The sequence below is a fragment of the Pongo abelii genome, chromosome 5 (genome assembly GCF_028885655.2).
Source record: "Pongo abelii isolate AG06213 chromosome 5, NHGRI_mPonAbe1-v2.0_pri, whole genome shotgun sequence".
In the NCBI taxonomy this organism is placed as follows: Eukaryota; Metazoa; Chordata; class Mammalia; order Primates; family Hominidae; genus Pongo; species Pongo abelii.
Genome location: NC_071990.2, coordinates 129632411 through 129658583, shown reverse-complemented (window position 1 = coordinate 129658583; position 26173 = coordinate 129632411). Strand labels below are relative to the sequence as shown.

The 26173-nt window shown below is 35.3% G+C and overlaps 1 protein-coding gene across 5 annotated transcripts in view; it reads left to right on the top strand.

Moving 5' to 3' along the window:
* PTPRK (protein tyrosine phosphatase receptor type K) overlaps nt 1-26173 on the top strand; it is a 559501-nt gene that overhangs the window by 316107 nt on the left and 217221 nt on the right. For all 5 annotated transcript variants that reach the window (XM_054556726.2, XM_054556728.2, XM_024247798.3 and 2 more), the window contains 1 exon segment: nt 20062-20355. In XM_054556726.2, the coding sequence (XP_054412701.1) occupies nt 20062-20355 (294 nt within the window).

The window sequence follows — 26173 nt, the reverse complement described above, 5'->3', positions numbered from 1 at the left end:
GAGGGATTTCTGGGTCAAATGGTATTTCTGCCTCTATGTCTCTGAGGAATTGCTGCACTGTCTTTCACAAGGGTTGAGCTAATTTACATTCCAACAGTTTATAAGCATTCCTTTTTCTCCACAACCTTGCCAGCATCTGTTGTTTTTGACTTTTCGATAATCACCATTCTGACTGATGTAAGATGGTATCTCTTTGTGGTTTTGGTTTGCATTACTCTAATGATCAGTGATATTGATCTTTTTTTTTTTCATGTTTGCTGGCTGCATATATGTATTCTTCTGAGAAATATCTGTTCATGTCCTTTGCCTACTTTTTAATGGGGTTGTTTTCTTGTAAATTCGCTTAAGTTCCTTATAAACTCTGGATATTAGACTTTTGTCAGATGGATAGATTGCAAAGATTTTCTCCCATTTTGTAGGTTGTTTGTTCACTCTGATGATAATTTCTTTTGCTGTGCAGAAGTTCTCTCGTTAGATCTCATTTGTCAATTTTTGCTTTTGTTGAGATTTCTTTTGGTGTCTTCATCATGAAATCTTTGTCCATGCCTATGTCCTGAATGGTATTGCCTAGATTTCCTTCTAGGCTTTTTATAGTTTTGAGTTTTACATTTTAAGTCTTTAATCATCTTGAGTTAATTTTTGTATGTGTTGTAAGGAAGGGCTCCAGTTTCAATTTTCTGCATTTGACTAGCCAGTTCTCCCAGCACCATTTGTTAAATAGGGAATCCTCTCCCCATTGCTTGTTTTTTCAGGTTTGTCAAAGATCAGATGGTTGTAGGTGGATAGTCTTATTTTTGAATTCTCTATTCTGTTCCACTGGTCTATGTGTTTGTTCTTGTATCAATACTATGCTGTTTTGGTTACTGTAGCCTTATACCATAGTTAGAAGTTGGGTAGTATGATGCCTCCAGCTTTGTTCATTTTGCTTTGGATTGTCTTGGCTATTTAGGATCTTTTTTGGTTCCATATGAATTTTAAAATAGTTTTTATTTGCTAATTTTGTGAGGAACATCAGTAGTAGTCTAATGGGAATACTATTGAATCTATAAATTACTTTAGGCAGTGTGGCCATTTTCATGACATTGATTCTTCCTGTCTATGAGCATGGAATGTTTCCCATTTGTTTGTGTCCTCTCTGATTTCTTGGAGGAGTGGTTTATAGTTTTCCTTGAAGAGGTCTTTCACTTCCCTTGTTAGCTGTATTTCTAGGCATTTTATTCTCTTTGTAGCAATTGTGAATAGGAGTTTACTCAGAATTTGGCTCTGTGCTTGCCTGTTGTTGGGGTATAGGAATGCTAGCAGTTTTTTCACATTGATTATTTTGAGACTTTGCTGAAGTTGCTTGTCAGCTTAAGAAGCTTTTAGGCTGAGACGATGGGGTTTTCTAGGTATAGGATCATGTCATCTGCAAATACAGATAATTCGACTTCCTCTCTTCCTATTCAAATACTCTTTATTTCTTTGTCTTGCCTGATTGCCCTGGCCAGAACTTTCAATACTATGTTGAATAGGAGTGGTGAGAGATGGCGTCCTTGTCTTGTACTGGTTTTCGAGGGGAATGCTTCCAGCTTTTGCCCAATCAGCATGATATTGCCAATTTTGCCTGTGGGTTTGTCATATATGGCTTTTACTATTTTGAAGTGTTTTCCATTAGTTTATTGAGAGTTTTTAACCTGAAGAGATACTGAATTCCATTGAAGTCCTTTTCTGCATCTATTGCGATAGTCATGTGTTTTTGTTTTTTGTCTTTAGTTCTGTTTATGTGATGAATCACATTTATTTATTTGTGTATGTTGAACCAACCTTGCATCCCAGGGAAGAAGCCAACTTGGTCATGGTGGATAAGCTTTTTGATATGCTGCTGGATTCGGTTTAACAGTATTTCGTTGAGGATTTTTGCATCGATGTTCATTAAGGATGTTGGCCTGAAGTTTTCTTTTGCCTGTTGTATCTCTGTCAAGTTTTGGTATTTAGGATGATGCTGGCCTTATAGAAAGAGGTAGGGAAGAATCCCTCCTTTTCAGTTTTTTGGATTAGTTTCCGTAGAAATGGTACCAGCTCTTCTTTTTACCTCTGGTAGAATTCAGCTATCAATCCATCTGATCCTGGGCTTTATTTTGGTTGGTAGGCTATTTATTACTGCCTCAATTTCAGAATTTGTTATTGGTCTATCCAGGGATTCTATTTCAAATTCAAACTGAGTTGACTGAACCACAGAGATGGCAACCACCCCTTCCCTGAGGAACTCCGTCCTTCTTAGGTGGACTCCAGCCCGTCAGCACTGTCTGGCTGGAATTCCAAGCCAGTCAGTCTTAACTTGTGAAGTGCCCTGGAAGTGGGGCCTGCAGAACAACACTGGTTGGCTCCCTGTATTCAGCCCCATTCCTAGGAGTATGTAGTGACCCTCCCTGGGAATCCTGGGTCCAGAGTATACAAAACTCCTGAGTCTCTGTGTGTACTTAAGCGGCTGCTCTGCTGGGACATCACACAGCTCTGTGTATTGGACCCAAGGCCCTAGTGGCCTGAACTTACAAGGGGATCTCCTGATCTGCGGGTTGCAAATATTTACGGGAGAAGTGTGGTTTCCTGGGCAGGGTTACATAATTCCTCACCGCTTCCCCTGGCTGGGAGTGGGGCTTCCTTTGGCTTCATGTCTCCCTCAAGTGGGCCATCGCCCCACCCTGCTTTTCTTCATTCTCCGTGGTTTGAGCTGTTTGCCTAGTCAGTCCCAGTGTGAGAACCTGGATATTTCAGTGGAAGGTGCTGAATTCACTCTCTGCCTTCGTTCCTCTCCTTAAGTGCCACAGATGGCATCTGCTTTTGTTCGTCCATTTTCCAGGGCCTATATATCAATTTCTTCATTTTCCATACTCATTGGTAGTGATACTCCAACTAATAAGATTATTATTAATTTTATTAATACTAGTCTTGCTACTTGAAGCAAGTTTTACATAAATATGAATAAGAAACAGATTTGTGAGATTTACCCCTTAAATTTCAATGATTCTTACTACTGTGTTACTGGGATCATTATCTTGTCTCTTTAGAAACAATGCATTTACTTTAAGTTGCTTGGCTGCTATTTTTAACTGATTCCTGCCCTGACAAGTAGCATGATAGTTATTACCTACGATTTTATTTAATATTTTTAATTTTTAAAATTTAATTTAGTAAAAAATATATATATTTTAATAGAGATGGGGTCTCACTATGTTTCCCAGGCTATTCTTGAAATCCTGGCTTCAAGCAATCCTCCCATCTCAGCCTCCCAAAGTGCTGAGATTACAGGCATGAGCCATCACGCCTGGCCAAACCTATCATTTTATAGCAGATTCTCAATACAGGAACAGGAGACGTGTGTTCCTTTCTAAATCAAATGTAATTTATATTTGAAACTGTTTAGGACTACCACATGTGTCCTTTTTTTAGATTCTGATGTACTAACTGTAAACGTGCACACACATGCACACTCACATGTGCATGGATGTGCACTCAACCTTGATTTCAGCATGGCTTTGTTAGAATCTAGACAGAGCCTGGCATAAGTGTAGTTTATGAAAAGTTAAGAAATTATTCTGCTATTCCTCTTGCATTTTTCTTCTCCTCTTCCCTGAACACTTTTCTTGGATTTTATGTCAAGAGTTATGAATTGCCTTTGTAGCTCTAAGAAAATTTTGGAAGTATTTTCAAGTCTTTAATAATATCATGAGATTCTTTGAGTTTCAGCACTTCCATTTGTAGAAAAAATAAATTACATAGAATTTAATAGCCTATCCTCTTTTAAAGTCATAGTGTTTGGTAATCAAAGAAAGTCCATAAGCACCTATTTTTAATTTAATATGAAAATTAAAAACACCTTCCAGGATAGGCTCAGTAAGGTAGGATCTTTTAATGTCCCAATCATCTTTGATTAAGTCCAGTGAAAATTTTGGACTCTCTGTCCCTTCCCTTCCCCTCCCTTCCTTCCCCCCCACTCCTCCTCCCCCTCCTCCTCCTCCTCTTCTTCTTTCTCTCTTTCTCTCTCTTTCTTTTTTTCTTTTTCAGACCACTCTATTGACTTCTGATTTTCAGCTTGATAAAATAGCATTAGAAAACTTTTATTTATTTATTTATTTATTTATTTTATTTTTGACAGGGTCTCTCTCTGTCACCTAGACTGGTTCACTACAGCCTCAGCCTCCCAGATACAAGCAATCTCACCTCAGCCTCCCAAGTAGCTAAGACTATAGCTGAGCACCACCACACTGGCTATTTTTAATTTTATCTTTATATTTCATAGAGTCAGGAGTCTCGCTGTGTTCCCCAGGCTGGTCTTGAATGCCTGGCCTTAAGTGATCCTCCTGCCTCAGACTCTCAAATTGCTATGATTATAGGCATGAGCCCTCTGCCTGGCCTAGAAATCTTTAAATGTATGCTGTGGAGGAAGTTTACTCTATTTTTGTATCTTAAGTAGGTATGTAATCTAAATATCTCTTCATGATAAAAGTCAAATCATGAGCTAAATCCCCTTTTCAAATGACTCATTTGCAGAGTAGCTCCATTTCTACATTTGCTTACCTTACCTAGAGAGATGTTATTAGATGAGTTCAGAATTTTTCTCTGAACTAACAGTGGCAATGCAATCAGAGTACAAATAATATCGAGACATTAAAGACCTAACTTGGCATGATTCCAGTATAATGTTACATAAAGGAAATATATTCTCATAATAGAGAGATGCTCTGGGAAATGTATGAACTATCATATATAGATGAATTCAAATAAGTAATTCTAAAGAACTTGTAGTTAGAAAGCAGAAAAAAGTTTACTTGATGCCTTTATGTGGTATAATCACATCACAATATATGTAACATACAAAGATGGCTGTAGAACTCCACTGCTCCTTCTAATCTGTACTTGATCCATCTTATAGGCAGAAACATTTGAATGCCTAAACTTTTGCAGATGGCTATTCTTCATGTTTCTTTTGATTTCGGGAATTCTCTTGCTTTAGAAGTCAAAAGATCTGGTACATTGAAGCATTTAAGGAAAAACATAGATGCCCATGTTTGTGATTGATTTAGGAATTTTCAAGAGAAATTTTGAAGGAATTAGATTTTGCCATACATGCTGACTTTAAATGTTAAATCTCGGGATGAGATTCCACTTGTACTTAGTGGCCCTTGTGGGGGTTGGCCCTTGTGGGGTTGGTGGATTTTCTGGTTAAGAGTTTAGTTTGTTTCCTCCCTTTCCCTCACTTTTCCCTCCCTCCCTCAGTATATATTGTAGGCATATGGAAAAGTGTATATTAAACATATAGTTTGATAAATGTATAGCTTGTTGAATATTACCAGCACCCCAGAAGTGCTACCTCATTCCATTCTAGTTAATAACCTCTTCCCCCAGAGTAACCACTGTTCTTGGCTTATAACATTAATAAGTAACAGGTATGTGGCATCTTACATATGAATAGTTTATACTCTTATCTGGTTTCTCTCATTCAGCATTAAGTTTGTGAAATCCGTATTGCTGCATGTAGCTATGCATCATAGAACATCATTGTTATGAAATCTGTTGTGTGACTTTGCCACAATTTATTCATTTTTCTGATGATAGACATTTGGTTCTTTTTCACCTTGAGGTATTTACAATAGCAGTATTTGAATGCACTAGTATATGACTTTTCAGGAACAGATGGGCTCATTTTGGGGTAGCATGTACCTGAAAGCAGAATTGCTAGGTCATCGGGTATGCTGATTCTCAGCTCAAGGAGGTACTGGCAAAAAATTTTCTCAATTTCTCATACAATTTATACTCCACCTTGCAAGCATAAAGTTTCACATCTTCACCAACAGTTGACATTATCTTGCTTTCCATTTCTAATTATCTTCTTATGTTAATTCTTTTATTTGTTCATAAGTGCATTCATTCAACAAATATTGATTGCACTGAAGACATAAATGTAATTCAAAGGCAAACAATATACAGTCCTTGCCTTCAAGAAAGTCAGTAAGTGAAGAGAGAGGCAAAAAATATAGGTAAATCTCTTACCAGAAAAAGTGCGTTGATTTTAGGCTGAAGAGAGTGTGGTGAGAAAGGTTTTCAGAGGCAGTAATAACCGAACTGAAATTTGAAGATAGATAATTTTGCTAAGTGTATAAATGGCAAAAAGACACTCTAGGAAGTATAGGGTAAAGGTGGAATGATTTTTTTATCATTATTACACTTTAAGTTCTGGGGTACTTGTGCAGAATGTGCAGTTTTGTTACATAGGTATACACATGCCATGGTGGTTTGCTGCACCCATCAACTTGTCACCTACATTAGGTATTTTTCCTAATGCTATCCCTCCCCTAGCCCCCTGCCCCCACAACAGGCCCTGGTGTGTGATGTTCCCCTCCCTGTGTCCCTGTGTTCTCATTGTTCAACTCAAGGTGGGATGATTTTAAGAGAAGAGTTTCCCATGCAAAACACAAGTTGTTAAATGTGAACATATAATTGGACTTGAAGAGTGATAACACATGAGGCTGGACAGATGAGCAGGGGATAGATCAAGAAAGGGCAGTGCATTTTGTTTTAGGAAGTTTGCATCTTTCTCGGAAGTTTAGCTTCAGCTGTCTTAATAAGACATAGAGTTCCATTTATCACCTGCTGCATGATAAAACACCATAAAACTTAGTGGCATAAAACAATAATGATTTTATAGTGCTCACAGCTTCTGTGGGCTATAAATTTGGGTGATACGTATATATCACTCCAGTATGATATTTGGGTCCCGAGCTGAGAAGTCTCAAATTGAACAGCTAAAGGTGATTTAAACTCCTGGAGGCTAGAATCATCTGGCACTTGAATTGGGATAATGCCACTGGCTAATTGAAAATTGGAAATGGTGGCACCTAGAACAAGTGTTCTAGGTCTCATTACATCACTTCCTCTGTGCTCTACTTGTTGAGGCAGGCATGAGGTCTCTCTGCATTGAAAGGGATCCAGCCTCTCAATGCAAGTGCTATCAGAGAATTTGTAGCGCATTTTCAGACCATTGCAGTGACTAATGTTATTTTGTGCCTTTATTTCATCTTCTTTTTGTTATCTATTGTAATAGTCACAAAAATCTATGTAGTATAGTTTGATTGTCCCCCCTCCCCAGCCATTCTGACTGTAATTTGATTATCACCTAGGGGACACCTTGGTTTAGAGAGCACAGTCTTAACCATTGATCTCTTTTTCCTCACATAATTGACATTGGTTTTATAAAGAAGAAAATATACAATGAGTACCTTTATATCTCTGTTTAACATAATTTGCATACATATATTAAAATAAAATAACTTTTGAAAGTAGATTTCAAAATATCCAGGCACAAATTAGTGCCTTTATAGTTTAAGCAAATTATTATGCTGTATAGTAATGATACATCTGGTATACTTCTCTGATTAATTTCCAAGTTTAGTGTCTTGACATTTGTTCAATGTCAGACTTTTAATTTAAAACCTGGACATAGACATTTAAAGATAGCTAATGCATGCGGGGCTTAAAACCCAGATGACAGGTTGATAGGTGCAGCAAACCACCAAGGCACGTGTATACCTATGTAACAAACCTACATGTTCTGCACATGTATCCTGAACTTAAAGTAAATATTTTTAAGCCAAAAAAAAAGAAAAACAAAAAACAAAAGAGATTTAAAAATGTAATTGTATGGCGCTGGAGCAGGAATTGATACCCTTCAGTTACAATATGGAGATCTCTCAGCTATCAACTTACATTAGTGCATCATTTTACAAAATTTCATACCAAAGAAACATGGTACCTTCTTCTTTTTTCTATAATATTTAAAATAGTAGCCTTCCTTTCTCAATTCTTTATTCATCTTACATCCACTGATTGAGGTAATATTTTCAAGAATCTTCAATATCTATGAAAATATTCGTGCCATTTTATGTCTTATGGTTCTTTTCTCCAGCAAATTTTCAGCTGATCTGGCTGAGTGTGGAAAAGGATAGGGACTTTGAAATTTACAGAAAAGAATATATGAATAGTCTGGATTGGTAGCCATTTTATGTCCTTATTTTTTAAAGGCATGGTATTTATCAAAGTAGACTAGGAAGCTCTCTTGTTACCTAGGAACAGTAGCTGTGAAAGAAGATCCCAACTCCTTAGCTGTGTAATTGCATTACTTGTGCTCTAGAAACTATTTTACTAGTCTAGAAACTTTCTCTTGCTGTGCATGATGGATTATAGAACTAGGACTCCCCTCCAGTATTTCATATTTTGGATGATATGACTTATTTTGATACTATGAATGTCAGATGCCCCATTAAGGTGTGAAAGTGAGTGTGTTCAAGGGGAGTTGAAATAAAAGGTCTTTTGCTGGCTCATCTGTCACACTGGTATAAAATGTCTTTGAACAGGTAACTATTTTTACATGGTTAAGCATCTTAAAAATATTATTAACTTGTTATTTTATCAGATGAGTCTATAATTATTGCCTACCTTCAGCTTCCATCTATTTATAAAACTAGGTGTGGTGATTTCGATAGCACTTTGATTATTGAGGACAGGTATTTTGGCCCCTAAAGGAACGGTAATAGAATTAGATGATTAAAATATTTTTTCAGAAGTCCTTATAGTAACCATATTGATAGATCTGCTTTTACTGCATTCTCTTTTTTTCTTCCCCCATCGTTAAGCCTATATATTCTCCAATTGCCCATGAAAACCTGCCTTTCTTAGTTGAAAGACTTATTAGAAGTACATAATAACCTGTCCTCTGGTTCCCAGGTCATGTCTACCTAACTTTTTTATATCATTGCCATCAGGATAGCTTACCTAAAGTCAGTGACTCCATGTAGTGAACTCATTTCTCCTTAAAAGTTCTCTATCTCTTAATCCAATAAGACACATGATTGTTTTCTGTTTAATTCCAAAATTGAGGCTATTTTCGACAATTGCTAATTAATATCATTTGATGTCCCTAAATAAATATATATTGGGAATTTTTATGTTATAAAACTTAGTTGGATGTATATAAGCTAATGACAAATTTTCTTTGCTATGAAGATCTTTAAATAAGTCTCTGAATTTTTATGTTTTTGTGATCCAAAGAGAGGCTTATAACTATGACTGCTCTGGAGTTAGTAGTACATACATCAATCCTGTTATCTAGTGGAATTTTATATATGACTGAGGTCTTGTTCTATTAGTTTTACTATGTCATCACAATTCCTTTTTCATAAAAAAGTAAATATATTAGTAGTACATACAGGGATATGCCTGGACAAGTCATCGTGACTCTGTACCCTACATAGACATGTAGAAATAATAGGTAGATAATAATTCCCCCGATTAACTTAGGATGAATAAAGTCTTGCATTTTACCTGACTGGAAACCAGGGTCATTGAGTGGAGGATGCAAGTAGTGTCTCCTGATTTATTGCAGCTCTGAGTCATTACATTTTAAAATGGTCGTCAGTTGTTGGTTTCATGTACTTAATATTGACTTCATTATTTGGTATTGACTTGAAATGATTACAAAGTATGTATTTATAATGAACATATGCTTGTAGGTTGTATGTTACAAAGACTCAACACAATGGAATGTTTAGACCTGCGGAGTAAGTTGGCAAACTTAGATTATGTTTCGTTACAACTAAGTGTGACAAAAAACTTCTAATTACATAGTTTTAAAATTTATTAAAATTTGGAATTTAGGCTGATGACATTTTACAAATGTATTTATATTCTAGATGTGGAAGATTCAGGATATTTTTAATAATTTTTTAAAATTATATATACATATCACATATATATGTGTGATCTGTATATATGTATACTACACACACATATCTGTAAATAGAGATTATATTCTTATTACAGAGATTTTGCAGTAGTTTTTTTTTTAATTGATATCTCCTTGTTTACCGGATTCAGCCATTGTGTATTTATATGTATTAACATAAAATGAATGCGAATAGTGTTATTGTACTCCAACTCCTTTTGCCTGTAATCTAGAATGGAATAATAGCCAGTACTGTACAATCTAGGCATATTCAACAAGTAACTGGGACATATTTTGCCATTGACAAACACAGTTCCCTTCCTTTCTCCAACCATATATTTTTTAAAAAGTCTCCTAACTCTTAAAGGTGACTGATGATGTGGTGAGGTGATCACCTGTTTATGGCCCTAGACTTCAGTGAACTGAACAGAGTTAAAGGCTTTCCTAGTTTTATTGCTGACTTGATTGTTATTCCTGGAATCAACTGGATGTTCTTTTCTTGAAATACTATGAACAGTTTGAGCTCTGACAAAGCTGAAATTAGGTATTAAATGACCATGAGAAAAATCTTCTGTATTTATTAACTTATGAGTCATTCATAGGGATTCATAACTTTCATCATAACATGGTATGCCACCATGTTGACTGTAGTACTGAGAGAAGCTTTTGTGAAGTGGTTAAAATTATTGCGATAATTGGCCGGGCGCGGTGGCTCATGTCTGTAATCCCAGCACTTTGGTAGGCTGAGGCGGGTGGATCACAAGGTCAGGAGATCAAGACCATCCTGGCTAACACAGTGAAACCCTGTCTCTACTAAAAATACAGAAAAATTAGCTGGGCATGGTGGCATGCGCCTGTAATCCCAGCTACTTGTGAGGCTGAGGCAGGGGAACGGCGTGAACCCTGGAGGTGGAGCTTGCAGTGAGCCGAGATTGTGCCACTGCATGCTAGCCTGGGCGGCAGAGCAAGACTCCGTTCCCAATAATAATAATAATAATAATAATATATATATTATTGTGATAATTTATCATTCTAAACCAATTCACTACGTGGATATTAATGAAGGTAGTAGTTTTGGACAAATGAAACACTGTTTTTTAGTTTCCCTATAGTTTAATTATGAGCTAAAGGACACATAAACTTCACTTTTTAAAATTCTGTCACCTTTTCATCCACCCTAAATATGAACCTAACCTTGTTTTAGTTTCTGCTGACATCTAAAACAGTATGCTGCAGCTGTTCCTTTTTATTTCAAGCAGGTAATAAAGTTATTCCAGCAATGTTTTCAAATCAAGGTGAATAAAAAGCCATGGTAATGCATAGGATATAAAATTCAGTATGCAAAATTTGCAATTTCATTGCTGAAATGATTCTTCTTATGTCAGCACTTTAGGCAGCAGGAAAGAGCCATGTCATAGACATTAAATACTGTAATTCTACAGATCTTGCACTTCAAAAACTGAATACATATCACACAGGGACTTGAGAGACAAAATCATTGTTGAATATGAAGAGCAGCATATTTAGCATTAGAATTTTCTCCTACCCTGAATTAAATTTTTGTTCAAGGGACACACACACACACACACACACACACACACACAAGTATTAGTACAATTATATACAATTTCTTATTGATCTTGTATATTCAAATTAGTTTTAAAATATATAAATCGAAGTGTTACTCATTTGATTCCACTTGGTCACTAAGCAGTTGCTTAGAATGTGTTCTTTTGTTCCAGTCAACTAACTCTTTTAATTAAAGACTAACAATTTATAAGTGCTATGTGTCAGTGTCAGGGCATTTGGCTTGCTACATCGTTCAGAGTGTGAGATGTTAAATCTTACTTTTTAAGGGCTTAATGTTAACACCTGAAAATTAAATAAGTAAATAAATAAAGTTTGAGTATTTTGTTCTCCAAGTGTCGATTCTTACATTGAAGTGTACATTTTAAAATATGGAATAGGTAGAATTTACGTAGTTTTTTCCTTCCTTCCTTCACTCCTTCCCCCCTCCCTTCCTCCCTTCTTCCCTTCCTCCCTTCCTCCCTTCTTCCCTTCCTCCCTTCCTCCCTTCTTCCCTTCTTCCCTTCTTCCCTTCCTCCCTCCCTCCCTTCTTCCCTTCCTCCCTTCCTCCCTTCCTCCCTCCCTCCCTTCCTCCCTCCCTCCCCTCCCCTCCCCGCTTCCTCTCTCCCCTCCCCTCCCCTCCCCTTCCCTTCGCTTTTTCTGTTATAGGGTCTCATTCTGTTGCCCACACTGGAGTGCAGTAGCATGATCCTGGTTCACTGCAGCCTCAACTTTCCCAGGCTCAGGTGATCTTCCCATCTCAGCCTCCCGAGTAGCTGGGACCACAGCTGCCACCACACCTGGCTAATTTCTGTATTTTTTGTGGAGATGGGGTTTCACCATGCTGCGCAGGCTGGTCTCAAACTCCTGGGCTCAAGCGATTTGCCCTCCTCAGCCTCCTAAAGTGCTAGGATTACAGGCATGAGCCACTGCTCCCAGCTGATAAGTTTTTCTTACGGTGGCATGGGTAACTTTTTTTCTTTGGGGCATTGTATTCATTCTATAATAATAGTATTGAACTTTGTCAGGTGCTGAAAGAAACACTGGGAACGTAATGATGAGAATGTTTTGTGGGCACATAACAAATTGTATTGAAAAACAAGGATAAAAGAAAAAGCTAAGTCACTCATGGTCCTGGAGTTCCCTGGTCACCGATATTAACTTTTTGGTATATTTTCTTCTGTTTTTGGTGGTTGCTGATTTTGTTTTTTCAGCGATATGCTTTTTACTTTTGAAAGTGAAAACTAATAATCTTTATAACTTGTGTTCTGTTAAGAAGTTACACCATGATTTACCTCCCATTTTCCCATCATTGATTATTTTGATCAAATTTTTACTTTACTTTTAAGCAAAGACTGAAAGTATCTCCTTATGATAAATTTCCCAAAGTGTTATTACTTTACACATATTTCTTGATGCATAAATTATTTACCAAAAATATTGTTATCAGTTCACTTGCCTATGAGCAGTTCGTGTACTCACATGCCCATTTCCCTGTGTTGCCCTGGCCACAGTCAAGCTGGTGTGAATACATGATCACTGCCACAGCCACAGAGCTTGCACTCTCCTCCTCAAAATTCTGCTCCATTGCCCTTTTGAAAAATGGAAATATAAGTGATATAGTTTTAGGTAGGGATAAGTGGTGAATTTATTATTTTCAACATTGTTAAAATTGTTTTCTACATTGTTGAGCTGTTCCAGAGGAACCTATTAGAGATTTTTTTTTCACTTCAGATTTATGAAGTTATAATTAACAAATGAAATTGAATGTATTTAAGTTGTACAATGTGGTCTTTTGGTATATGTATACAATTTGAAATAATTATCAAACTAATTAACATGTATTTATCATCTCACCATTTATTTGTGGTGAGAATATTTAATATCTGCTCTCGTAGAAATGTTGAAGTATATAATACATTATTATTAATTATACTTACCTATATTATAGTTATAGTAGATCTCCAAAACTTATTTGTCTGAACAAATTCCATACACTTTGAATGTCTCTCCATTTCCCTACAAACTCCCCGCCCTGCCCTGCCCCGGTGCCCCTGGTAACCACCATTCTACTCTCTGCTTCTATGAGTTCAAATTTTTTAGATTTCACATATAAGTGAGATCATGCAGCGTTTGTCTTTCTATGCCTGGCTTTTGAATAATTGCCCCCAGTAGGGAGCTGCTGGGAGAGAATGAAGAAACTCTGTTTAGCTGAATATAATGGACAGTAATAAAAATATAGTATAAACAAACATATATAATATCCCATTAAATAGGCACTTCATTATTTGTAATTCTGTTTTCCCCTTTTATCTAAAGTTTTCTACCTACTTACCACTGTGAAATCATGTGTGCTTATTTCATGGTTCTCAGAAGTTACTCGTGTGTGAAATATTGTAAGCATAGACAGTAGGGCACAGTACACACTCTTTCTTTAGTTCATCATAGCTATATGCAGACACCTATCGAATTTTCATAGAGATGGTAATAGATAGTGGTAGCTCCTTCTGATTGATACCTACATAGGTACTGGCATAGGGGCCTCAGGTCAGCCAACATCCAAACTTTGTGGTGTCTTAGCATTAACTTTATTTGACCAGTACAAGCTTATGAGCCACCTGAGTAATATGATTTGAAAAAGGTCTCCAGGCCAGGCCTGGTGGCTCATAACTGTAATCCCAGCACTTTGGGAGGCCGAGGTGGGCAGATCACCTGCAGTCAGGAGTTTCAGACCAGCCTGGCCAACATGGTAAAACCCCATCTCTACTAAAAATACAAAAATTAGCTGGGCATGGTGGCATGTATCTGTAATCCCAGCTACTTGGGAGGCTGAGGCAGGAGAATTGCTTGACCCTGGGAGGCCAAGGTTGTGGTGAGCCAAGATCACACCACTGCAATCCAGCCTGGATAACAGAGTGAGACTCTGTCAAAAAATAAAAATAAAAAAGGTATCTATCACTTCAATTGATGGGTTTAAGAATAGATTTTAACATAATAAAAACAAATTTAACTCAATTCTATCAGTGTACAAAGTAAATAAAACTTAATAGTAATTTAGATTTAAAAATTTATAGAATTTGCTGACTACATTGTGAGCTAAAATACGAGCTAAATTTATGATGAGTTGTTTGGCTGCCTAAGGAACTTGTGAGAACTGAAAATTTGAAGTATCAGAAAAATAACAGTGTGAAATCATGAAAGAATTCTCATAAATATATCTGGGTTACAGTTTTTAAACTGGCAGTGTAGGAGAAACCTTATTAAATCTAAAATTTTCAGATGTACACTTCTTATTTTAACACCTAAGGAAAAGTTAAATTGTGTTGTTATACATATGATATTAAATGTCCAAATAAATTGCTTCTAAATATGAATAACCTGCTTTCCATTTGTTACGGGAGCAAAGGTCATCTTTCTATTCATCAGTGATATTAAGTTTCTTGAAATGCTCAAGAATTTATTAAATTATGTTACCAACTTGTTGACATAATTTAAAATCATTTAAAAATTATTGTAGAGTAGCTGATAAATGCCTGAATTAGATGGTCCAATGATGTCATTCTTCTTCCCCTTAGCCTCCCTCATGTCCATTTACTTGCACTTCCAGTAGGTGATAGGGAAGAAAATTAAACAATGAGAAGCACTGTGAATTTGTTGTCCAACAGGAACCAGAACTGGATAAAAATTTTAGTGAGGGAAATTATAAAGAAACAGAGTAAAACTGACCTCAAAGTGATTCTTTCATTTAAGTAAAGAAATGGTAACAAATAAAAAAAAATTCCATCTGCAAGGCAAACATTCTAGTGTTGAATGTGTTAATAGAGCAGTGGACTCCTGTAAAACATAATTTTCATCATCTCTGTTTTTCCCTTTTACAAAAAATAGTAAAAAGAAAAATATGGGCCAGGTGTGGTGGCTCACACCTGTAATCCCAGCACTTTGGGAGGCCGAGGTGGGCGGATTACGAGGTCAGGAGTTTGAGACCAGCCTGGCCAATATAGTGAAACCCCATCTTTACTAAAAAATACAAAAATTAGCCGGGTGTGGTGGCATGCACCTGTAGTCCCGGCTATTTGCTATTTGGGAGGCTGAGGCAGAAGAATAGCTTGAACCCAGGAAGCGGAGGTTGCAGTGAGCCGAAACCACTCCATTGCACTCCAGCCTGGATCACAGATGAGACTCCATCTCAAAAAAAAAAAAAAAGAGAGAAATATGATATATATAAATTATTAACTTTTAAATAATCTGCTACTCTGGACCCAGCTCAGAAACTTTCGTAGGTGAAGTGTTTTCTGCTCACAAGCTTCCTACCAACTGGAGAAAAAGTGGAGTTGAAATATCTGGCAGGAGGAAGGATGAGATCATAGTCCATGTCTGTGGTAGGCTGAAAAATGCCCCCCAAATAGATTCTAATCCTTGGAACCTGTAATGTTCCTTATATGGAAAAATGATGTTTCCAGGTGTGATTAAGTTAAGGATGTTGAAATGGTGAGAAGATCCTGGATTATACATATGGGCCCTAACTGCAATCACAAGCATCCATATCTATATGGAAGGCAGAGGGAGATTTGACTACAGACAGGAGAGGAGAAGGCAATGTGAACAAATGAAATGAATTTGGAGGGATGTGGCCACAAGACAGGAATACCAGCGCCACCAGAAGTTAGAAGACTCAATCAACTGATTTTTTCCTAGAGCCTATTTATAGGAAGTACGGCCTTCTGACAGCTTGATTTTGACCGAGTGGTACTGATTTCAGATTTCTGACTTCCAGGACTTGGAGAGAATTTCCGTTGTTTTAAGCCACCAAGTCTGTAGTAATTTGTTGCAGCAGCCATAGGAGAATAATGTAATATCATTGCCTCCTTCTATAGTGGTAGGACTAATCCTAGGATACTTTATGTCAAGGCCCCATTGACAAATAAAACCCTTAGGAAGGAGGTAGGGTTGAGAGGTATTTAATTTATCTAATTGGGGAATTAAATGTGGAAGTATTTTTTGCCTTGACATTTACTTTGTTGCTGACGTTTCCTGGATTTGTGGCTTCCATTTCTTATTCTGCATTTTATTAGTTAACTGAATTTTGCTAAGTGACACGTGTTTGTAAAATAGCATTATAATAGGAATAACTGAATGGGAGTATTTTTTCATAATGATTTGCTTGATTTCAAGACACTTTTAAAAATTATTTAAAATAAAAACAACAATTTGAATATATAATTGGGGTTTTATAATAGGTTCAGTTCTAGAATAATGAATGTAAGTCATTAATTGAAAGTTAATTGGTAACATCAGCAAAGTTTATCTTATATTTTGGGGATTGCATGCTTCAGTTGATACCTCCTGTACAACTGGGATTTATTCACACCTCACTTCTGGGTCTGGTTGTGTATTGTTATGAAGAATATTAATATTGCTGCAGAACAATTACTTGTTCATTTGTGAACTGATTAAAATTCATGCATAATTTATTGAAATGAATAGAGATTTTATAAATAAGCCCCATTGTTCTCAAGGACCTGAAAACAAAATACATATGCTAATATAAAGCTACTTTTTACCTCCAACATAAAAATTTACTATGTAGTGGTATATTAGCCTCATTAATGCTAGATTTTACATCTTAAAATCATGCTGTTAATCAATATATATGCTTTTAAGCCTCTCTTAACATTGCCGCATTTCCAAATTTGAGCAATTGCTTTGATGCTGGACTGCCCCCTTTTTTGGCCTGACCATGGCAAGTGAGATGCAAAACTGGCCAGAGTGAACTACTATCCTTCTGACCAAGTCTTGACTGATTACATCAAACTCATTTCTTCATATACAAACAGCACTAGTGTTGAATATTAATTTTCAGTGTTTTAATCCATATGCTATATGGCAAAACAAAACAAAGCAACCTAGCATCACACAGGGCTTGTTGGTGTATTTAGGAGTTGAGTCTTCAAAAATTCTCCAAATAGTGCCTAGTGCATGAGTGAAGGAATTATAATGTGAAAAAGTTAAATAACATATTTAAGATTACACAGCTATTAATGTGTAAGCATTTTTTTCATATTAGGTTTCCAGACTACAAATTTTTGTTTTCTTTTATATGTCACTTCCTTAAAGATAGAAATGTTGGAATTAATGTTATGCTTTACTTTTTTCACTTATTTCTCTTCTTTCTTTCACTTGTTTCTTATGTTGTGGTATGGCTATTTTTTCTTTCCTTCCTCTCTCATCTTCTGCTCTCCTCTTTGGTTTTCTCCTTATTTTCCATAGCAAGAGTGTGCAGAGTTTTGATTGGTGAGATTTAACATTTGATATACACACATAAGTTCAGGTTTCAGAATATCTATAAATTTATGATTAACCAAGGTTTGTTATATATAATTCACTTGGCATATTGTTCCTGTTTATTCTATCCCTACACTGGGATAGAACCCCAGCGAGCTGTGAATTTAACATTCTTTCCTACTTAAGTTAGTTAGTATACGAGCCACCTGGAATGAAAACAAACATTGCACATATGAGGCAACTCAGTTTATTCACAAAATACAGACTGCTTCTTAAAATATGTGCAGCATTTAGGTAATCTCAGAAGACATTTACATTTTTTCTATTATGTTCATTTCTCGATTCAGTTTCATTTTAGTTTAAGGTTTGAGAATATATCAACTTTCTCCCTGTCTACAAAAACTTCTTAAAACTCTGAATATAAAAGTTGTTAGAGCAGTTGGTAAAATTTCATGGTATGCAATGTCTAGCTCTATCTTTCTGTAGTTGAAAATTCTAAACTGTGTTAATTTTATTCAAACTTTTTTCTTTTGTGAATAACTTCTCCATTGAATTCAGTCATGAAATTGGAAAGAGTTCACCTACTATGCAATTTTGACTACATATTGTTGAAACAATTTGCAAACTATCAGGAATGGATGTTGTAGTCAAAGTTGATAAATCATGTGTTAACCACTTTTCTATAGAAATTATAAACGTTTACACTTCATATAGCATATGTTATCATCTTTGATCTTAGTTTTGTTTTTGTTTTAAACATGAGCCCAGTGAATCCCAAGGTCATGTGGTTCTACCAATAATTAGTTTAAAAGTTATTGCCATAATGAGCCATGAATACTTGTGAAGAGTTACTTATGTCCTTCAAGTGATTTTGGACAGAAAAATATTGATACTACATTCATTATTTATCAGAGTCTTCTTCTTGTTTCCTATATAAATTTCAGTTTAAAATAATGAATTCATTGATTTCTTTTTACTATGACTCCCTTACAATGTTATATGGATACCCAATGTGTAGGACAGCCTAACAATTAATAGCTACTCAATTAATATTTATCATATGAATTTTGAAAGAATCTTCTTGAAAATTACTTTAGCCTGTGTAGCTGTACAGACCAGGTAATCTTATTCCTAATTTTAAGGTTGTTTGTAATTCAGAGGCTTTTAAGTTTTATATAAAAGTATAAAACTATACTTTTATACAATCAGAGTTAAAAAGAAAATCCTGGTCTGCACCTGAACATTCTTGTTTCATTTAAACCTGCATAAGAAGGTAAAACCTGTCTACAGGCCTTGTTTGCATTGTATTTTTTTCATGCAATGCATTGCCATTGAAATAAAAAATCCAACTAGAAAGATATTGATTATGTGCTCATGACTTCCCTCTATTTGTGCCTTCTTCAGTCCACCCCATACCTGTAGTGGGATGGGGTGAGGGAGCATTTTGTGGTTGTGTTTAATAGTTTATGTGATTTGCTCCAACTCTTAAAAAAAAAACTTTTAAGTCAATTTTTGAGCAATTACTACTTTATTAAGATTAACACTTTCTTTAGGTCTTTTGACTTTCCTGAGAAAAGTGAGAAGTGTTCCAGGAATTCAAAGAACTTCATGAGTTATTATCCCTTGTGGAAAGACCATATGAACAGAGCTATAGCTGTTGAGTGTTCCATAAAGTTCAGTGTCTCATTTCAGTGACGTTGTTCTAATGAAAGAAAAAAAAAAGTGCCTTAATATATCATTCGTCATTTCTGTAAATCCAAACATTGGAATAATGTTTTCCAAAGTTTCTTTCAAGCAAAATATCTTAAGATATCCAAAATTAAATTATAGTGTGCCTTTGACATTTGAGTTTAATAGTTGGTGAATTGCCTTATCTTATGCTGCTCCCAAAGACCAGTGATGTTTAGTGATTTGTGATTGTACCTAGGTGTAAATTTAAATTTGTCACACTGTGAGGCAGGTTTGTAGAAACATGTTAGCACCTGGCATCAGTTTCTGAGTTCAGTTATGTTATTCTTTCTTCCTTTACTCATCTGTAGAAACTGTGAAGAAGTAACAAGGAAAGCAAAAAAGAAAAATACCTCTTGGGCATAGTTTGTGAATGAAATAAATTGTCAAAGATCAACTCTACTCTCTTAGTACCTAATTAGAGCTATCCATATCTAAATATTTTCTTTTTATGTCCTTTGTATACTGTGACTTTACAAGTTGATCTCCTGAAAAAAAATGTGTTTTCAATACAGGAAAAATTATGTTAAAATGGTCATATGGACCTGCAAAATTATATGTCCTTTAAAAGTACAGTTGTCAGATCATGCATGTTCTAGTTTTCTTTAAAGTATTTATTATGCATTTCTAATAAATGATCCATTAAGCATTTAGGCCTTATTAGACACTAATATATCTATGTATTATTTTAAATCTTACTAATTGAAGTGCACACTCATCTCTCCTAGAACCACCAAGACCCATTGCTCCTCCTCAGCTGCTTGGTGTTGGGCCTACATATTTGCTGATCCAACTAAATGCCAACTCGATCATTGGCGATGGTCCTATCATCCTGAAAGAAGTAGAGTACCGAATGACATCAGGATCCTGGACAGAAACCCACGCAGTCAATGCTCCAACTTACAAATTATGGCATTTAGATCCAGATACTGAATATGAGATCCGAGTTCTACTTACAAGACCTGGTGAAGGTGGAACGGGGCTCCCAGGACCTCCACTAATCACCAGAACAAAATGTGCAGGTAAGACTGAGTAGCAGGCCTTTTCTACCTTGTGAAGGAATCTAGCATAAGACACATTAATACATGCAGTGTTGAAGGTTCTCATTATCTGATATGTGATATAGTCACACTATTAAGAGTTCCGATGAATTACGTAAATCGTCACCTTGATTATATCATAATTTGACTGATTTGAGGACATGGGAGTGCTTCTCTATTCTCAATCCATTGTTATTATGAATCTAGAGTCCTTTTTTGGCATGGTAATTTTGGTGAGCCTGCTACATATTCAGTCCAAAAATCCTTGATAGCTGTAATTGAAAGTATTATTGAGAGAAAAGATCATTTTAGTTCAAGCAAATACCCAATATTTTTTTACCAAGTGGAAATTCTCTTCGTCAGTAATTTTGTTACAGTCAGTGTAAGGGCCACATCTTATAATATGGATAAGAAAAGTTACTCTGGACAGTGCGTCCGTGAGATAACTATTTTCTTCAGAATGTCCTGTTGTTGAGGATTACCTCAGGAGCTTGACACCCAGCTGCAGAACACAGAGATTTTCCTTACACTTTAAGCCTTTCTGTTGCCTTCCTCATGACTAAAACTGAGTAGTGAAAATAATAGCATATGGAGAAAACACAAAAAATGAAAATTAAAAAATTCTATATAACCACACATCCTGGTTCTTTTCCATGTTATAATGGGAGGAATTGTTAGCTATTAATTAAAAGCCAATAAAAAGTTTAAATATCTAAGTTACTTGACTACATTTTTAGTGTAGTGTTTATTTTGTCTTTTGTTTCTTGAGCATCTGTTTATCGTTGACAGTATTGTTGGGCTACCCACCAGGAGTACTGAGCTACAATCCAAGCAAAACCCATTCAGTTACCTGATGTATCCTAGAACATATTTTTTAGTCCAGCATAATATTTATATATCAAAAGCTCCTGCTGAAAGATGTTCACTAACAGGAAATTTAACTTCTCAACTATTAGCCTGAGACTTAGATGATAGAGTCCAATAATTTGCTGATTGCTGTATATATTTATCTGGTGGTTGAAAAGGAGCTTAAGCTAGAAGATGTTGGGTAAATTTCCATGGCTCAGCCTAAATCTCACAGTTTACTTTTCAAATATTCTGTATGTCTATGTCCTTTCAATCGAGGTCACGTGACAAATTATTTCTGTGATAGAAGATAAACTTTCTGAGGGAGAGGCAAGTTGACCCCATAATCTCAACTAGTCAGAGAAATCTTTTAAAGAGGAAGCAATTTGGAAACTAAAAATTAGTTCACTCTCTATTCCAAAATTAATATCCCATGCTAATGTGAAAAATTGAACTATGGAGTCCATTTTACTAAGAATATTGCATCCATATGTTTTCTAATAAAATTACACTTTCCTATATATACATACATTTATAATGCATATATAAATTGTAACAATTTTGACAATTTGGTATTCCAGTGATTTCCCTCTTGAGTTCCTGTGCCCAAACTACTTTCTTTTAAGTATCTCACCTGCTTTATTTTTTTATTTTCGTCAAAATAGCTCTTTAAAAAATTAGCATTACCACACAGTGTATTATTAATATAATGTAATTTTTGTTTAACTTAGGAATTATTTGAAATTGATTCCAGATGTGAAAGCCATGGAGATTGCATGTAAATAATATTGTGTTTTAAAGCCAGTTATACTGTGTTAAGTGGCTAAAAACATGTTAATGAATATTGATTTATCCCCATGCTTATGTTCTGAGTGGACTTTGGACTGTTTAAGTAAAAATATTACTATAAAGTGCTTTGAAGTGTTTTATTCTGAGAATAGCCTGTTCTGTATGAGAGGTGATGAGGATAGTTAACTTACAGTCCTAGCTACTTTCTTGTCTTGCTCTATTTTCCAGGCTAGAGTGCAGTGGCGCGATCTTCGCTCACTGCAACCTCTGCCTCCTGCGTTCAAGCAATTCTCCTATCTCAACTTCCCCAGTAGCTGGGATTACAGGCACGCGCTACCATGCCCAGCTAATTTTTGTATTTTTGTAGAGATGGGTTTCACCATGTTGGCCAGGCTGGTCTCAAACTCCTGACCTCAAGTGATCTGCCTGCCTCGGCCTACCAAAGTGCTTGAATTACAGCCGTGAGCTACCTTGCCTGGCCCATAGCTGCTTTCTAACTTATAAATGTCTTGATATTTTGGAATTATACTGTCTTTTTATCTGATTCTTTTTCTGAGAAACATTTAATTTGTGTATTCTTTGTGGCATAAAATGCTTTCAGGCTCAATCACTTGTAGTTTTACTCCCAACAGTATTAAGTTTGTTTTTAAAACTATCTTTCACATGTAATGAATCTTTATCACACATGTTTATTATAGCTAATTAATGTCCTCATAAGGTATGTCTGCAAGATTTTTGGCTGGGAAGTACTTATAGACTAGATTTTCAGGTAGACTGCTAATTTGAGAGAAACCATGGTTACTGTTTCATCAGGAATGTCTGCTAATCTTGCTGTGTTATTAGAAAAGAAAGAGAAGCTTATGGAAGTATATATTGTATTAATTTTTAAACAGTCTATAAAAAGAAATGGAACATAATTGATATATAGTATAATTAAATACAGAGTCAGTGTTAGTTAGAATTATGATGTATGTCCATCCACTTCCCTTCTTTAAGATCCATTTACCTTTCCCCAAATTTCAGGTCCCCCAGACTTGAAATTACCAATACCACTACTGACCTCAGCCCAGAAGTTCATATCAACAAAATAGAACACAGTTTATGTTAACTATGATATTAACTGAATTTTAGTACAGATTACAAAAACTTATGAATGCTTCATAATCTTGAGAAATACCTTTGAGACTTCAAAAATAACCTTTGGAGGAAGTTACCATCTAATTCTGTTAAATTCTGCATGCCTAAATACTGGTTCTATAAGAGGAACTGAATACTAGATTTATAAACCATTCTTTTTTAATTGGGACTGGGACTATTCCATGTTGCAGTTGTAGAATTTGCCATTAATATGATCTGATTAAATAAATGTTGATAATTTTGAAGTAGCTATTTTAATAGTCCCTGCATGTTAGACTAGGTGGCTTTAAAAATAAGTACCAATCAAAAAGTAAATTACTTACAATTTACTGTTTTAAAATTCCATTTTAAGGTATTTGAGGCATTGATCTTTTATTTCTGATAATAGTAAATGTTGTTTATTTGATGGAAATCTGTCAATAATTTTCCAGCAAGTCAATACAAAGGTTTTCCTTATTTATATTAATAAATAAATTTTACATTTTCAAATGAAAATGTAGGTTTTTTTTGTGGCCAAGTATGGATTAATGCTACTGTAGAATCAACATATGAAATGAATGTATCATGATATTTTATTTTCACACCAATCCTGTGAGATATATTATTTTCTCACTCTTTAGTTGGTGAATTTAAGACTCAGGAAACAAAAACAAAACAGTGACTTGTCCAATATCAGACAGATGAGCCTCAACTCCTTTTCTCAGACTTTAACGGCCTTAATACTTATTCCTCTTATTCCTATCATAGCTGATTTTTCTCACTCTTATGATAGTATAGCATGAGTAAATAAAAGCACAACAAGTAAAGTCTAGAAGAGATGTACATTTTAAACAATAGAGTCTGCATGGCTAACTTATTCTCTGAGAAAACATAGGTTAATATTTGCAACTTCACATTTATTGAAAGGCCAATTGATTAGTGCTGACTCTCCAATATATGCTGTGTTTTAAAAATTTTAAACAGTTAAAGTGTAAAAGGATTTTATCCTTTTCTGAAAATATCCTGTCTGGTTGCCAAAGTTTTTTTGTTTGTTTGTTTCTTTGTTTGTTTGTTTGTTTTCCTTCCAAAGTGCATTATAATCATTTGGTAACTGCAATTAGTTGCTTCAGGGTCTCTGACTTAGGAGAGATGGTAATGACAGCCTCCGGTGGCTGAAGCCACTGAGGCCTACCTCATGCTTCTCTAGGAACCTGAGGGGTATGATTATTTCACTGTTACTTTATACTCTGACCCATGCTATTGTTCACATAATGTTTCTTCAGGCACTTCATAAATTTTTAATTTGTCTTAAAAGGAAAGTAATTCAGAAACTCCAATGAACAATCAGAGAAAGTATGCTTGCTTTTTTTTTCTGTGTCTATTTCCTCTGGGTATACCATCTGGTATAGAAGCTAGGCAAATACAGTTTCTCTTCCTCTTATTAAGTGGAAATAAAATATGCCATCATCAGAAATTGTCTGTGTTACATGCTTTGGCAATTGCATGTTAAAATTGCTCTTTTAAATTGCCTTCTGCTTCTGGGTAACCCATTGTGGAACTGCTTTATGATTAACTGACATTTTAGCAGCATCTCTCTCATAGGGAAGGTCAATAGTTCAGAGTGTCCAGAACATAATACATTTACGCAGTTGGGAAAACTACTCTCTACTCTTATATTGAAGTTCAATGCTCTTGGCAATTTTCAGTGAAACGGTTAGATCTATGAAGCAGTGAAAAGGAGAGTGTCTTATTTTAGAAGTAAGCATTTACTAAAAATGCATTTTTTTTCTTGTCCCAAATCCAAAATGGAAGGAAAAACAAAAAATAATACTCAGGCTTATACCAGAAACCACAGAGTGAGAAGTTAAATTTTAGCCTTTAGTCTATAGCATCATCAGCAAAATGGTACCATATATTGATTTTTACTATGGTTTAAGGTAGTTATCAATCGCAAAGACTAGTAACCGTTAACACTCAGCCTAGAGGTTAAAACAAAATAAACAACTCTTCTGAGAATTGGTTCGGTTTCACAATGTAAGGATGACTTACTATTTGATTTAAATTGTTAGCTTATATCAATGCTTGTTTTAAATTTTTTTGAAATGTATGAGCTTCTTATATATGATCTTTATATGGCTTTGTATTGTTTTTGAGCAAGAAATTTAAAACACAATGCTATTATTATTATTGAAATAAAAAAAACTGAAGGTAAAAAGCCATAAGAAAAGTAATGGAAGCAGTTCTTCAATTTTCTTGGGAATCTAAGAATAAAATTTCATTTTAGATTTCCTTTTTGTGAGTAATAACTTAATTTTTGGTTTTTAGATTCTATAGAGAATACTTCTGTTTGAAAAATATTTATTCAGAAAAAAACTTCTGTTGGCTTCTTTCTTTGTTAACAGTACTGTGTTAATTAATAGGTCTTCAAAGTTATACCACCAGTGTCTCACACTTAAGCTCCTAAAAGTCACTAGGGACCAGGCCTATAAAAAGAATAAATGCAAAGTGAAATGAATAAAATGAGAGCAAACTGCATGTTTTTACCTCCTTGTAAACATTGATGATATTTTCGGGTTTCTGAAAATAGATAGGTTCAGGTGGATCACTGGCTAACTCTGGGCTTATGGTAGAACTGAGGCTGGCAGGTGAGCTGCAGCTAAGTCTAACATGATCCACCTCTAATGGATAATGTACAGGTAATCAACACCTATACATTCTGCTAATTTCAGGTAGACTGCAAATTTGAGAGAAACCATGGTTACTATTTCATCAGGAATGTCTACTAATCTTGCTCTATTAGAAAAGAAAGAGAATATATTATGGATAATAACATGATCTAACATGATTACTTAGTTGTTTGTATGATACAGACTGACATTACTAGATTGGTTTGTAGAAGGATCATCCCATCTCTGGAAGCTAAGGAAGGACTAGAAGCAGAGAGATCATGAAAATGTGCATATAGATAGATAGATAGATAGATAGATTAGATAGATTAGATAGATTAGATAGATTAGATAGATAGATAGATAGATAGCTGTCTTCTCTA